General features: G+C 34.2%; 1 protein-coding gene across 1 annotated transcript in view; it reads left to right on the top strand.

Moving 5' to 3' along the window:
- The window catches only part of TTC6 (tetratricopeptide repeat domain 6), a 194,293-nt gene that overhangs the window by 123,227 nt on the left and 54,842 nt on the right, over window positions 1-16,224 (top strand). Inside the window, exon 15 of the mRNA XM_058540688.1 lies at window positions 14,898-15,067. Coding sequence (XP_058396671.1) covers window positions 14,898-15,067 — 170 coding nt within the window. The remainder of the gene's footprint in view (window positions 1-14,897; window positions 15,068-16,224) is intronic.

Here is a 16,224-nt window from a genome sequence, read left to right as displayed (position 1 = left end):
TGTAATAGAGTTTTGTTTTTTAACCGGTATGACAATGTTTGTCTTTTAATTGTCGTATTTGGTCCATTTGTATTTTTCCCCTGCATCTATCATCTTCTATCTAGAATAATTTTGCTTCCGTATTTCAGTTTACTTTAGGGCCAATCTGCTGGTAACAAATCATCTGAATTTTTGTTTGTTTGAAAATATCTTTATTTATTATTTATTATTAACCTTTGTTCTTAAAGGTTATCTCTGCTTTTCTGCTCGGAATGGAATCTTAGGTTGGCACTTATTTTCTTTTAGCACTTTGAATATATTTCAATGCAGTGTCATTGAGATTGTTTTTTTAGTGGGGAAATCAGTGGTCAGTCAGTGCCTTTGAAGGTAATGTGTCTTTTTCCTCTGGTTGCTTTTACACTTTCCTCATTGTCTTAGGTTTCAGCAGTTTTGCTCTGTTGTGCATGGGAGTGATTTTACTTATTGTGTTTATGGTTCGTAGAATTTCATGAATTTGTGGTTTCAAGTCTTCAGTAGTTTTGAAAAATTATCAGCCATTGTCTTGTCCAATATCGCTTCTGGCACATTCTTTCCTTTTCTTCTGTGATTCTAATTGTGTGTATGTTAGGCCTTCTCTCTGTTCTTAGGTCTCATACCATCCCTTCTATATCTTCCAGTTTTTGGTCTCTCTCTGATTCATTTTGGATATTTTCTTCTGACCTCTCTTCTAGTTCATTAATTCTCTCCAACTGTGTCCAATATGTGATTTAGCTCCTCCATTGCTTTCTTAATTCCAGCCATACTTTTCAGGTGTAGATTTTTCATTTTGTTCTTTTTAAAAGGTTCCAGTTCTTGGCCAAAGTTCTCAATTTTGTCTTGTATTTTCTTGAACATTATAGACACAGTTATTTAAAAATGTGTGTGGCATCTCCAATGTATATATAGCTCCTATAGGTTTATTTCTATTATCTCTCATTTAAAAACATCTTTTTATCAAGGTATAATTGACATATAGCAGTACATTGGTTTCAGGTGTACAATATAATGATTTGATATTTGTATACATTGTGAAATGAATCTCATAGTGAGTCTAGTTGTCCACATATCACCATACAATTAACTTTTAGGATTTACTCTATTGGCAACTTTCAAGTATGCTCTACAATATTATCAACTATAGTCACCATGCTGTACTTTACACCCTCATGACTTATTTATTTTATGACTGGAAGTTTGTATCTCTTGACCCCCTTCACCCGTTTCCTACAGGCCCCAACCTTCATCCCCTCTGGCAACCACCATTCTGTTCTCTGTATCTATGATTTTGGTTTTGTTTTGTTTTCTTTGTTCATTTGCTTTTTTTTTTTAAGATTCCAGATGTAAGTGAAATCATATAGTATTTGTCTTTCTCTGTCTGACTTATTTCACTTAGCATGATTCTCTCAAGGTCCATCCATGTTGTCACAAATGGCAAGATTTAATTCTTTTTTGTGGTTTAGTAGTATTCCACTGTATATGTACCACATCTTCTTTATCCATTTCTCCACTGATGGACACTTAGGTTGTTTCCATATCTTGGCTATTGTAAATAATGCTGCAATGAACATAGGGGTGCAAATATCTTTTCGAATTAGTACTTTTGTTTTCTTCAGATAATACCCAGAAGTGGAATTGCTGGATCATATGGTAGTTCTATTTTTCATTTTTTGAGGAAGCTGTGTACTGTTTTCCATAATGGCTGCACCAGTTTACATTGTCACCAACACTGCGTGAGAGTTCCCTTTTCTCCACATTCTTGCCAACACTTGTTATTTCTTGTCTTTTTGATAATAGCCATTCTAATAGGTGTGAGGTGGTATCTCATTGTGGTTTTGATCTGCATTTGCCTGATGATTAGTAATGTTGAGCATCTTTTCTTGTGCCTGTTGGCCATCTGTGTGTCTTTGGAAAAATGTCTACTCAGATCCTTTGTCCATTTTTTAATTGGATTGTTTGTTTTTTTTGTTATTGAGTTGTATGAATTCTTGATATATTTTGGATATTAACTCCTTTTCAGGTATATCATTTGCAAATATTTTCTCCCATCTGGTAGGCTGTCTTTTCATCTTGTTGATTGTTTCCTTTGCTATGCAGAAAGAAGCTTTTTAGTCCAATGTAGTCCCACTTGTTTAATTTTGCTGTTGTTGCCTTTGCTTTTGGAGTCAGATCCAAAAATTCATTGCCAAGATTGATGTCAAGGAGCGTACTGCCTGTGTTTTCTTCTAGGAGTTTTATGGTTTCAGGTGTTACATTCAAGTCTTCAATCCCTTTTGAGTTAGTTTTTGTGTGTGGTGTAAGATAGTGGTCTAGTTTCATTTGTATTCTCTCTCATTTTTCCTAGATTTGACTCATGTAGTTTTTTCTTCCTTGTGTACCTGGTTATTTTTGATTGTATGTTTATCATTACATTTGAAAAATTGTTTTTTGAAAAAATCAAAGGCCTAGAATGATGTTATCTTCCTCTAGAGAGGATTTATGCTTACTTTCCACGGGAGCCTGAAGGCACTAGAAATCCAGGATCTCTCCTTCGTCCATTTTCATGGATTGAGAGGATTCAAAGCTAAGCTGCAGCTCCATAGGGCCCTGTCTAGTTCCAGTTTATCTTTACTCCTTAGACGTTGCTCTTTGTGGTTGCAACCTACAAGGAGTGGAGGTTCAGCAAGGCCTGTCCCTCTTGATAAGTCCTAGACTCCAATGCCAGCCATTAACCCTGTGAAGCTGTCAATATCACCAAGCCTGTCGCCTGTCTCCTACAAGACAGGCAAATAGCCTCATTGGAAAAGCAGCTTCAAAAGCCAGGCTAACCTCCTTTGATCTCCATCCTCTCTCATATTCTTGCCTGGTAATTTTTTACTTTCTTGTAGCTCTCCCATATTTTCTACCATGTATTGTTCATATTTTGCATATCTTTCATAGCTGTCATCAGTAGGAGGATTGGTTTGAATTACCTGTTCTTTCATTACTGGTAGCAGAAATCTTCACTTATAATATTTTCTATTGCCTCAATAGTAAAATCGATAATTTCTACTCAGAGTTGGGAAAACTTAATAATTCAATTTCTTTGTTTTTTAATTCTTTTTGAACAAGAAGTTAATTTTTTCTTATAGAAACAGCACATTTCCATGGGGAATGTTTGAAAAAAATGTGAAAATATAAAGAAGAAGTTAAAAATAAAGAAATAGAATAAATTCTTAGCTTTAGAATTACTGAGTTAAAAGGTATGGATATTTTTAATATTCTTAATAATTATTACCAAGTTGACATCTGAAATGTTGTCCCAGTCTACACTGTCACTATCATTAAGGGCAGGGTCCATTTCCCAATACCTTTACCAATACTGGGTATTCTATTTTTATAGTCATTTATAAGTTAAGTTAGTCTGATAGATTAAAATAATATTTCACTGTTTACATTTCTGTAAGGCTGAAATAAAAATATATTTATTGACCTTTTGAATAATTTTTCTTTTATTAGTCTTAGTTATATATTTTTTCAATTTAGATATCATCAATTTTTGCACTTTGTGTGCATTTTTCTATGTATACAGTGTTTGTCACTTGCCTCATTAAAATTTGTGTATTAATTTTTTAATATAAAGAATGTAAAAATTGTACACAGCCAAATTTATTAGTCTTTTTCTATCAGTTTCTTCCTTTGCTCTTAAGTTTAGAAATTTATTCTCTATTTTGAGATCAGATTAACAATTCGCCTACAGCTTTATCTAATTGTATTAAAGTTTAGTTTTAAAAAATTGCAAGCTGTAATCCATATAGACTTTGTTTTGATGTATATTGTGAGGTAGGGATAACTTTTTCCAAATAGAGAATGAACTATCCAATACTATTTGTTGAATACTCCTTTCACCATTGATTGGACATGCTAATTTTTCATATTAATTGCATACATATATGATGATACTTTTTTCTGTTCCATTGATGTGTCTTCCTATTCTTATATTAATATGTCGTTTTAATTATTTCAGGGAATGCCCCTTCATTAGTCTTTTTTTGTGTATATTTTCCTGGCTTACTTACCATTTTTTCCCTTCCAAGTGAACTTTAGAATCACTTTCTTAAAAGTATTTTAAAACATTAAAAAAATTTCAATCAAATATTTGTAAATTTACAATAATCAGTTGTATCCTGTACATTTTAGGATAAGTTCCAGTTGCAGGTTTTTTTTTTTTTTTTTTTTTGGTGAGGAAGATTGGCCCTGAGCTAACATCTGTTGCCAATCTTCTGCTTTTTCCTTGAGGAAGATTGTCCCTGAGCTAACATCTGTGCCAATCTTCCTTTATTTTGTATGTAGGATGCCACCACAGCACGGCTTGATGAGTAGTGTGTAGGTCCATGCCCAGGGTCTGAACCTGCGAATCCTAGGCTGCCAAAGTGCAGCATGCAAAATTAATCACTCTGCCACTGGGCCAGCCCCCAGTCACAGTTTTTCTTAAATCTGTTTTTTCTTGTATGAATGAGGTAGTTTTTCATAACATTTTATAAGTAGTTGTTGCTGTTAATTAGGAGAGTAATGTTGTTTTGAATATTGAATAATTGACCACCTTAAGTAACTCCCTTCTAAGTGCGAAACATTTTTTGTTGATACTAATAGATTTTATATGTATACAAGCCTATTATATTCAAGTAATGTTAATTTTGTCCCTGAAATTTTAAAATTTATACTTCCAAACTCTTTTGTTTTGAAGTAAAATTCACCACTCACTATTTAAAAGTGTACGATTTAGTGGCTGTTGGTACATTTACAATTTGTATTTCATTTCAGAATATTTTTGTTCTTTCTTTTTTTTAGACTTTATTTCTTAGAGCAGTTTTAGGTTTACAACAAAATTGAGAGGAAGGTACAAATATTTCCCATATATCCTCTGCCCCTACACATGTAGCCTCTCCCATTATCAACATCACTCACCAGAATTACACATTTTTTACCAAGGATGAACCTACATTGACACATCATAATCACTCAAAATCCATAGTTTACCTAAGGGTTCACTTTGGTGTTGTACATTCTATGGGTTAGGACAAATGTGTAATGACATATATCCATCATTATAATATCATACAGAGTATTTTCACTGCCCTAAAACTCCTCTATGCTCTGTCTATTCCTCTCTCCTCTCTACCAACACCATCCCTAGCAACCATGGATCTTTTTATTGTTTCCATAGTTTTGCCTTTTCCAGAATGTCATATAATTGGAATCATACAATATGTAGCCTTCTCACATTGGCTTCATTCACTTAGTAATATGCATTTAAGTTTCCTCCATGTCTTTTCATGGCTTGATAGCTCATTCCTTTTTAATACTGAATAATATTCCATTATCTGGCTATACTACAGTTTATTTATTCATTCACCTACTGAAGGACATCTTGGTTGCTTCCAGGTTTCGGCAATTATGACTAAAGCTGCTATAAACATCTGTGTGCAAGTTTTTTTGTGAAAAATGTAGTTTTCAACTCCTTTGGATAAATACCAGAGTGTGATTGCTGGATGGCGTGGTAAGAGTATGTTCAGTTTTATAAGAAACCACCAAATGGTCTTCCAAAGTGGCTGTACCATTTTGCATCCCCATCAGCAATGTATGAGAGTTCCTGTTGCTCCATATCCTTGTCAGCATTTGGTGTTGTCGAAGTTCCAGATTTTGGCCATTCTAATAGGTGTCTAGTGGTATCTCATTGTTGTTTTAATTTGCATTTCCCTGATGGCATATGATATAGAGCATCTTTGCATATACTTATTTGCAATTGTATATCTTCTTTAGTGATGTATCTGTCAGAGTCTTTGACCTATTTTTTAATCTGGATGTTTGTTTTCTTATTCTTGAGTTTTAAGAGTTCTTTGCACATTTTTGGTAACGGTCCTTTATCATATGTGTTTTTTGCGAATATTTTCTCCCAGTCTGTGGCTTGTCTTTTAATTTTCTTGATATTGTCTATCATGGAGCAGAAGTTTTTAATTTTAATGAATTCCAGCTTATCAATTATTTCCTTCATGGATTATGTCTTTAGTGTTGTATCTAAAAAGGCAGCACCATGCCCAAGGTCATTGAGGTTTTTTCCTATGTTATCTTCTAGGAGTTTTATAGTTTTGCATTTTTCATTTAGGTCTATTATCCATTTGAGTGAAGAATGTAAGGTCTGTCTAGATTAAATTTTTTTTTTTTGCATGTGAGTGTCTGATTGTTCCAGCACCATTTGTTGAAGGGACTATCTTTGCTCCATTGTATTGTTTTTGCTCCTTTATCAAAGATAAGTTGACTGTATTTATGTGGGTTTATTTCTGGGCTCTCTCTTCTGTTTCATTGATCTATTTGTATAGATCTTTTCTTTCACCAGTTCCACAGTGTCTTGATTACTGTAGCTTCACAGTTAAGTCTTGAAGTGGGGCAGCATCAGTTCTCCAACTTTGTTCTTCTCCTTCAATATTGTGTTGGTTATTCTGGGTCTTTTGCCTCTCCATATGAACTTTAGAAGCAATCTGTCAGTATCCATAAAATAACTTGCTGAATTTTTATTTGGATTGCATTGACTCTGTTACCAGACCAGAGTGGGTCTGCTTCTTGGTGAGTTGAAATCAAAGTCTTCATCAGAAGTAGTTGTCACACAAAGTAAAATTTTATTTGCAGCATGCAGCAACTAAAGAGACCAGAGGGAATAATTTCACACAGCTGTGGCTCCCCAAGCAAAGGGAAAGTGGTGCCTTTATTTGGGGTAGAGAATGAATATTCAAAAGGGAAGTTTTGTCGTCACATGTAGAGGTGGGTATAAGCTTGTGCAGGCATAGTCTGAAATCATGTTTTCACATACATCACATGTTATGTTAATAAGGTTCAAACTGCTCCTGGGGCAGTGAGCTTAGCATTATAATGAGGCAAAGCTTACTCTTGTACACTTTGCCTATCTGCTCAGGCATCACTTTTGCGATTGGGGTTTGGACTGGTTCAGGGTGGTTGGTGTTTAGATCTTCCTCCTGGAACATAGCTGAAACCAACAACCTCAAGGACGTTAGAGAAAGAAACACTTGCACTTTTCAGCAAGACAAGAGAAATAGGTCAGACAAGACAAGAGAAATAGATCAGAGTTTGTGGCTGGTGACAAATCTATAGAGCAAGTTGGGAAGAACTGACATCTTGACAATATTGAGTCTTCCTATCTATGAATGTGGAATACCTCTCCATTTATTTAGTTCTTCTTTGTTTTCATTCATCAGAGTTTTGTAGTTTTCCTCATGTAGATCTTGTACGTAATCTTGTACATATTTTGTTAGGTTTATACCTAAGTATAATGTGCTAATGTAAATGGTATTGTATTTTTAATTTCAATTTCCACTTGTTCATTGTTGGTATATAGAAAAGCAATTGAATTTTGTATATTAACCTTGTATCCTGAAGCCTTGCTATAAGTTATTAGTTCCGGGAGTTTTTTGTTGAATCTTTTGGAATTTGTACATAGATAATCATGTCATCTGTGAACAAAGACAGTTTTATGTCTTCCTTTCCAATCTATATACTTTTTATTTCCTTTTCTTGCCTTTTGCATTAGCAAGGACTTCCAGTATGATGTTGAAAGTGAGTGGTGAGAGGGGACACCCTTGTCTTGTATCTGATCTTCGTGGGAAAGCTTTGAATTTTTCACCATTGTGTGTTAGCTCTAGGTTTTTTATAGATAGTCTGTGAAGTTGAGAAAGTTCCCTTCTATTCCTAGTTTACTGAAAGTTTTTATCATGAGTGGGTGCTGGATTTGTCAGATGCTTTCCTTGCACCTGGTTACAGAATATTTTCATCTCCCCAAAAGGAAACTTCCTACTCATTTAAGTAGTCACCCCCATAACTCCCTGTGCCCAGCTTCTGGCAATACTAATCTGTTTTCAGTTTTTCTGGATTTGCCTATTATGGATATTTCATATAAATGGAATCATATAATATGTGACCTTTTGTGTCTGACTTCTTTCACTCAGCATGATGTTTTCAAGGTTCATTCATGCTGTAGCATGAATCAGTACTTCATTTTTTATGGCTGAATAATATTCCATTATATCAATACATCACATTATGTTTACCTATTCATTAGTTGATGGATGTTTGGATTGTTTCCACCTTTTGGCAATTGTGAATAATGCTGCTATGAACGTGGGTGTACAGGTTTTTATTTGAACACCTCTTTTCAGTTCTCTTGGGTATATACCCATCAGTGGAATGGTGGGTCATATGGTAATTCTATGTTTAACTTTTTGAGGAACCACCAGGTTGTCTTCCAAAATGGCTGGCTGCACTAGTTTTTCATTATCACCAGGAATGCACAAGGGTTCCAATTTTCCACATTCTCATCAACCTTTGTTATTTTCCATTTTTCTGAATATAGACACCCTAGTGGGTGTCAAGTGATATCTCATTGTGGGTTTGATATGCATTTCCCTAATACTTAATTATGTAGAGCATCTTTTCACATGCTTATTGGCCATTTGTGTATCTTCTTTGGAGAAATGTCTATTCAATTCCTTTGTCCAATTTTTTGAATTGAGTTGTTTGGCCTTTTGCTGTTGAGTTGTAAGAGTTCTTTATGTATTCTGAACACTAGACTATTATCGGCGATATCATTTGAAAATATTTTCTTCCATTCAGTGGGTTGTCTTTTAGTTTTCTTGATGCACAAAAGTTTAAAATTTTGATAAAGTCCAGTGTATCTATTTTTTCCTTTGTTGTTTGTGCTTTTTGGTGTCATATCTAAGAAAACATTGACAAATCTAAGGTCATGGAGATTTGCCCTTAGGTTTTCTTCTAAGAGTTTTATAGTTTCAGCTTTTACATTTAGTACTTTGGTGCATTTTTAGTTAATTTTTGTATATGTTGTGAGGTAAATGTCCAAATTCATTCTTCTACATACTTTTCCCAGAGCCATTTGTCAAAGAAATTATTCTTTTTTCATTGTATGGTCTTGGCACCCTTGTCAAAATCAATTGACCATAAATGGGTAGGTTTATTTCTGGACTCTTGATTGTATTCCATTGACCTATATGTCTATCCTTATTCTAGTACCACACTGTTTTGATTATAGTAGCTTTGTATTAAATTTTGAACTAGGGAAATGTGAGTCCTTAAACTTTGTTCCTTTTCAGGATTGTTTTGGCTATTTGGCATATTTGCATTTCCATATGAATTTTAGTCTCAGCTTTTCCATTGTTCAAAAAGGACAGTTGGGATTTTGATAGAAATTACATTGAATCTATAAATCACTTTGGGGACTATTGCCATCTTAACAATGCTGTCTTTCATTCATGAACATGAGATGTCTTTTTTTTAATGTCGTCTTTAAATTCTTTCAGCAATGTTTTATAGTTTTCAGTGTACAAGTCCTATACCTCCTTTGTTAAATTTATTCCTAAATATTTAATTTTTTTTGATGCTATTGTAAATGGAACTGTTTTCTTAGTTTCCTTTAATTACAACTGATTTTTATATGTTGATTTTGTATCTTGCAATTCTATTGAATTCATTTATTAACTTTAATAGTTTATCTGTGGATTCTTTAGGATTTTTATATGTAAGATTATGTGATCTATAAGTGGAGATAGTTTCACTTCTTACCTTCTAATTTGGATGCCTTTTGTTTATTTATTTTTCTTGCTTATTTTCTTGTTTAATTACTCTTTCTAAAGCTTCCAGTACAATGTTGAATAAAAGTGGGGAAAGTGGATATCTTCATCTCATTCCTGATCTTAGGGAGAAATCTTTCAGTCTTTCACCACTGAGTATGTTAACTGTGGGTTTTCCACAAATGTCCTTTATCATGTTGAGAATGTTCCCTTCTATTCCTAGTTTATTGAGTGTTTTTATCATGAAAAGGTGTTGGATTTTGTGAGGTACTTTTTCTGCATCAATTGAGATGATCATGTGGTTTTTTCCCCCATCATTCTCTTTATGTAGTGTATTAAATTGATTTATTTACGTGTGTTGAATCACCTTTATATTAATAGGATAAATTTCACTTGTTCATAGTATATAATCCTTTTAATATGCTGTTGCATTCAGTTTGCCAGTATTTTGTTAAGAATTTTGTATCTATATTCATAAGAGATATTGGTCTGTGGGTTTCTTTTCTTGTGATGTCTTTGTCTGGCTTTGATATCAGGGTAATGCCTCTCCAGCTCTCTTTTGGTTACTATTCATATGGAATATCTTTTTCCTTCCATTCACTTTCAACCTATTTGTGTCTTTGCATCTAAATTGTGTCTCCTGTACACAGCATATAGCTGATTATGTTATTCAAAAAATCCATTCTGGTAATATCTGCCTTTTAATTGGAAAGTTTAATACATTTACATTTAGTGTAATTACTGGTAAGGAAATACTAACTCTGCCATTTTGCTATATGCTTTCTATATGTATTATATATTTTTTGTTCCTCAATTCCATCATTACTGCCTTCTTTTGTGTTTAATTAATTTTTTTCTAGTGTACCATTTTGAGTCCCTTTTCATTTCTTTTATTGTATATTATTGTTATTTTCTTAGTGTTTGCCCTGAGATTACAATTAAAATGATAATTTATAACAATCTAATTAGACTTTAATAGCAATTTAGTTTCAATAGTATACTAAAACTTTGCTGTTCTATATGTAGCTCCACCTCCCAGCTTCATGTTGTTATTGTCACGAATTACATCTTTATACATTATATATCCATTAACAGAGATTTGTAATCATTGCTATATGCATTTGTTTTTTAAGTAACATAGGAAAGAAAGAGGAGTTAAAAACAAAAAATACTATAATACTGGCTTTTGTATTTACCTTTTGTTACATTTACTGGTGTTCTTTATTTCTTCTTATGGTTTCAAGTTACTGTCTGGTGTCTTTCATTTCAGCCTTAGGGACTTCTTTTAGCATTTTTTGTAATGCAGGTCTACTAGCAACAAACACCCTCAGTTTTTGTTTATTTGGGAATGTTTTAAATTCTTCTTCAGTTTCGAGGGATAGTTTGCCAGATATAGAATTCTTGGTTGATAATTTTTTCTTTCAGCACTTTAAATATGCCATCCCACTGTCTTCTGGCCTCTATAATTTCTGATGAGAAATCAGCTGTTAATCTTATTGAGGATCACATGTACATGATGAGTTGCTTCTCTTTTGCTGCTTTCAGGATTCTCTTTTTGTCTTTTGACAGGTTGATTATAAGGTGTCTCTGTGTGGATCTCTTGGAGTTTATCCTACATGGCGTCTCCGAGCTTCTTGGATGTAGAGATTCATTTCTTTCGTTAAGTTTAGGAATCTTTCAGCCATTACTTTCTAAAATGTTATTTCTCCCCCTTTTACTATCTCCTTTCCTTCTGCAACTTACAACAAATGCATATGTTGGTATGTTTAATGGTGTTCCATAGGTCTCCCAGGTTTATTTATTTATTTTTTCTTTCTGCTTCTCAGACTGGATAATCTGAATTGACCTAACTTCAAGTCTACCGAGTCTTTTTTTGCCTACTCAAATCTGTTGTTAAAACCCTATAGTTAATTTTTCATTTCAGTTTTTGTACTTTTTGACTCCAGAATTTCTATTTGGTTCCTTTTTTATAATTTATCTATCCATCTATCAATCAATTTCTATCTATCAGTATCTTATTGATATTCTCTATGTGTTGAGACATCATTCTCTTAGTTTCCTTTAGTTCTTTGTCTATGGTTGTCTTTAGCTCTTTGAGCATATTTAAGACAGTTGATTTAAAGTCTTTGTCTAGTAAGTCCAATGTCTGGGCTTCCTCAGGGACAGTTTCTATTAATTTCTTTTTGTCCTGTGAATGGGCCATATTTTCTTGGTCCTTTGCATTACTTGTAATTTTTTATTGAAAAGTAGACACTTTGACTATTATAATGTGGCAGCTTGGGATATTAGATTCACTCTCTCCCCTCCCAGGGTTTGTTGTCACTGCTTTTTGTCATTCATATTGTTTGTTTAGTGACTTTTCTGAACTGATTTTGTAACGTCAATATTCTATATCACGTGTGGCCACTGAAGTCTTTGTTCTGTTAACTCAGTTGTTGGTTAGTGATTTGACTGAGATTTCCTTAAACTCCTGTAGCCAAACAACAACAAGAAAAACTTCTCTCAATCTTTGCAGATTGACTCTGTGTTGGGGTGCTCCTTCAGTGCTTACCCAACAGTTACAACTTCAATGTCTTAGCTTTCACTTCCTGCTTGCATGGAGCCTGAATCAACCAGATTCAAGTGAGAGCTTAGGTTCTTCTTAGGTCTTTTCTGTGCATGCTTCCAGCCTTGGGCTTGCATATGGCCTTCTAGATTTCCCGGAATACGTGGAAACTTTTCAAAACCCTCATTCCCCCAGGTATCTCCTTCTTTAGCTTCTTCCTTCCCAGGCTTTTTGGTCTGTCTATTGTTTGTCTCAGCTGTCATCCTGTGCCCCAGGTGGCAGCAGTTAATACATTTACCTTTAAATGCTTTTGATAGATACCATTCAGGAAGCTCAGAGGCAGACAAAACAAAGGGAAATCCTTTGAGCCAGTCTTTCAGTGATCCACCAGACAGGTCAAAACACACAGCCATAATTCTTTGAAAATAAGATTTGTATTGCTCCCTCTTGTACTAGCAACCTTCACCAGAAATGCAGGTTGCCATCCTCAAGGCCACCATGGAGCTGGGAAGTGGGGGAGGGTAATAGGGTAAGTTAGAACACTATAGAGCTCTCTTACCAAAATTCATCAGTTTTTCCACCTTTGTTAAGCATTCCCTTGGTTGTTGTAAGTTTTTAATTAGATCTCCGAGTTCCAAAAAAGTTGATTTTGACAGTTTTTGCCAGCTTATTCATTTCTCTTTGTGGAAGGATGGAGTTTTAGAGTTCTCTGTTCTACCATTTTTGGTCTGCCCTACTCTCCCAACTCATTTTATCATTGTATTCACTTTAACTTAACAATAATTTTAGTTATAATAGGAATTGTCATCTTTTGAATTTAGTGAAAATGCCTTTGGTTTTTACCAAAAAGTATCATAGTTGTAATCTTGGAGCCATTTATTTTTTAATTATTTCAAGAGAGTATCCTTTCATTCTTATTTAATTTTTTTTTCTTGTGATCTGCTTATAAGATGCTCATATTACTAGGCTTTCTAATTTTGAAGGGTAAATGCCTCTTGGCCATCATGTATTTTTAGATGGAATATTATTAAACTATACTGAATTCTCTTTGTCTTTACTTATTTAAGAATTTTTATCTATATTCTTAGTAAGATTAATCACTAGTTTTGTAGTCTGATTTTGATTTTAGGATTTGGCTACTTTCTCAAGATAAATTAAGCGTTCCACTTATTTCTTTTCTTAGAAACAAGTCCTTTAGGATTGGATAATTTTGGTTCTTTGAAAGTTTAAAATAACTCACTTCTAAAATTATCCCAGCTTAGAGCCTTTTGAAGGGAGGGCAAACTTTTTTGAAACTCTATCAAAATTCTTTCCTAGTTACTGGTCTATTCTGGTTGTCTACTTCTTCTTGAGTTAAAGGGGTACTACCTTTAGGTAGGAAGGCATCAAATTAATTGGAGAGGAACAAAAGGTCAATTCAAGCTATTGTAAGATAGTGCTACCTTATGGACGGCCTTATAGGCCATTTTAAAGAATTTGACCTTATCCCATTGTCAATAGGAGGCTGTTGAGAGTTTTTGAGAAAAGAGATCTTTATTGTCTGATGATCGAATCTGATCACTCTAGAGCTAGGAAGTGGGTAAAATAGTAACCCAGGTGTGAGTTGATGAGGGTCTGAAGTATCGAGGCAGTAGAAATGAAAGAAGGAACAGATGCAAAAGTCAGTGTGTTTGAAGAATTGGCATGACTTAATGGCATCCTACAAAAATATTACTAAAGGTTTATTCTGTAAGATTTTAAGTTCAGAATCATATATATGCTGAAAAATAGTTAGTAATATTCTTTAGCAATCAGAAATAAAAATAAATTTAAAATTCCTATATTCAATAGAAAATACATAAGATATTTCTTAAAGATAGGGTAAAAATTACTTTGTTCCAGGATAAAATAGCCTGAGTCTCAGGATGCCTAGTGCATTTGAAAGACTCTCTTACCAATCTGCTAACATACTGGCTGCATGCTTTTCTTCAGATTACCATGGCTTTCGTAATCTAACTTCCTTGGACATCTATTTATCCTCCTCCTGGATTTATTTTAACTTCTTCAGAGCAAGCAACCTACTAGCTTATTCTTCCTATTTTTCCTTAATTGTCTTCCTTATTTTATTTCTAAAAACTAATTTGCTTTACATTATTAAATGATCGAAAATGAGATTTTCTGGAATTGATATAGGTCAATGATAATTTCAAAATCAAAGTCAGAAGTTAATGGAGACAGAATCCAATTCACACAACTGATGCAATAATTTCATCCATAATAGAGCAGCCTCCCATTTATTTGGGTGTATCTTCAGTGCCAGAGAAAAATTCCATAACAGCTCTACTCACTGAGGCCCATTTCCTTCAAAATGGATTATTTGTTTTTTCCAGAGAACAATCTTGTATAAATTAGAGCCTAACATTTTGGGTACTCAATAAATAATAAAAATAAATAAATCTCATCTTTATTTTATTGACCCATCTCTCTGATAAATGTAAGAAATATAATAAAATTAGTAAGCGTGTAATGAATATATAGCATATAATTATATATACAAAAAGTATAATTGATTATTTATGAAAGGTTTATATTACTTTCGCTGTCAACATCATGACTAAACACTTGGGAAGCAAAGAGAAATGATCATGAATTGTTATTCAAGTGTAAAATTAGTCGTATACATATACCAAAAAAAGAAAATGTGTATTTCGCAATACCTATTAAAATCATTTTTTTTCTTTCACTAGGACACGCCGAGGGAGAGCATATTTTAAACAGCACTTATATAAGCAAGCAACTCAAGATCTTTCCATTGCAATTCACTTAGATCCCAATAACTGGTTGGCCTTGTATTATAGAGCCTGCTTATTTAGAAAGAGCAACCCTTGCAGAGCGCTCCAGGACTACAGCGTTTCAGGTACTTTGTCTTCAACTGCATGTAGATGGGAGTTTGATCTGAGCTTCAGCAGCTCACTTCCTTGGAGTGGGACATTAATGTGGGATGACTATTGTGATATGTATATTATTACGTAATGATGTATATTTTCTTATATATTAATATCTATTTATGTAGTATGTATGTTCATATATACTTACAAGCTACAATGGTTTAGCTAAGTGTTACTCATATGCCTTTTATTGTGTGTGAGTGTGTGTATTTACGTGTGTGTGTAACTGTGGCAAAGGAAGAATATCATATCAAAGAAATCTCTTTTCATATATTGAGTTCTGAGGATATTTCTGGAAATCCAGGTCTATTTCCCAGTCAGCTTGCTAAAATGACAGTAAATTATCCTCATGGGCTGTGTCCTACTCCATAGGCCCAGTCCATGGATTAGTCAAATTCGGTGTTTTTTAACCCTCAAACTGAAAATGGGCTTTGAGAATCCTCAGTAGATAGAGGACGCCAGCAGGTAAAAGCGGCCATTTCCCCCTGGCCCTCTATTGGTGCATTCCTGGTATAGGAATACGCTCAGCAATTCTGGGCGTAGAGTAAGTGCTCAGTAATAAGTTAGCCCATCCTGGCCAGCAAATTCCAGCCAGAGCCCAGCACTCCAACATGGCTGTAATTTGCAACCTGGGTGCAAAGTGCTAAAATTTCATCATTCTAGATGAGACAGTATCTAGTCTAACTGAGACAACTAACACTCTTCCAAAGAGAATACATTACTCCTCAGGGAAGGCAATCCCAGAAGATTGTTACTTGATGTCTCTATGTCCACTTGCCTTCTGAAGTCACCCTTCCCATGAATTTTTAAATAAAATAACCTAAATCCCATTCTATGTGCTGAGAGGAGTCTAGTGCCCTCCCTTCTATTTCCAAGGATTCTTGGAAGAGAAAACTAAGGATTCCTGTTGAATTCTCTTGTAATCTTTGCATCTCATTTCTTTGCATCTCATTTCTGCTCTCTGATTGATTCTTCACTTTTGCTCACCCACTCACTTCTTGTGGCTGCTGTCTGTTATTGAAAGTTTTACGGTTCAAAGGATAAAGTTAGCACAGATGATTTAAAATTGGAAGTCAAACACCCTATTTATCTAGCACTGTCAGCCCTGTCCATCTGCCGTCTGGCC

The sequence above is a fragment of the Diceros bicornis genome, chromosome 5 (genome assembly GCF_020826845.1).
Source record: "Diceros bicornis minor isolate mBicDic1 chromosome 5, mDicBic1.mat.cur, whole genome shotgun sequence".
In the NCBI taxonomy this organism is placed as follows: domain Eukaryota; kingdom Metazoa; phylum Chordata; class Mammalia; order Perissodactyla; family Rhinocerotidae; genus Diceros; species Diceros bicornis.
The sequence above is the reverse complement of the archived record's forward strand: the minus strand, read 5'-3'. Positions and strand labels throughout refer to the sequence as shown.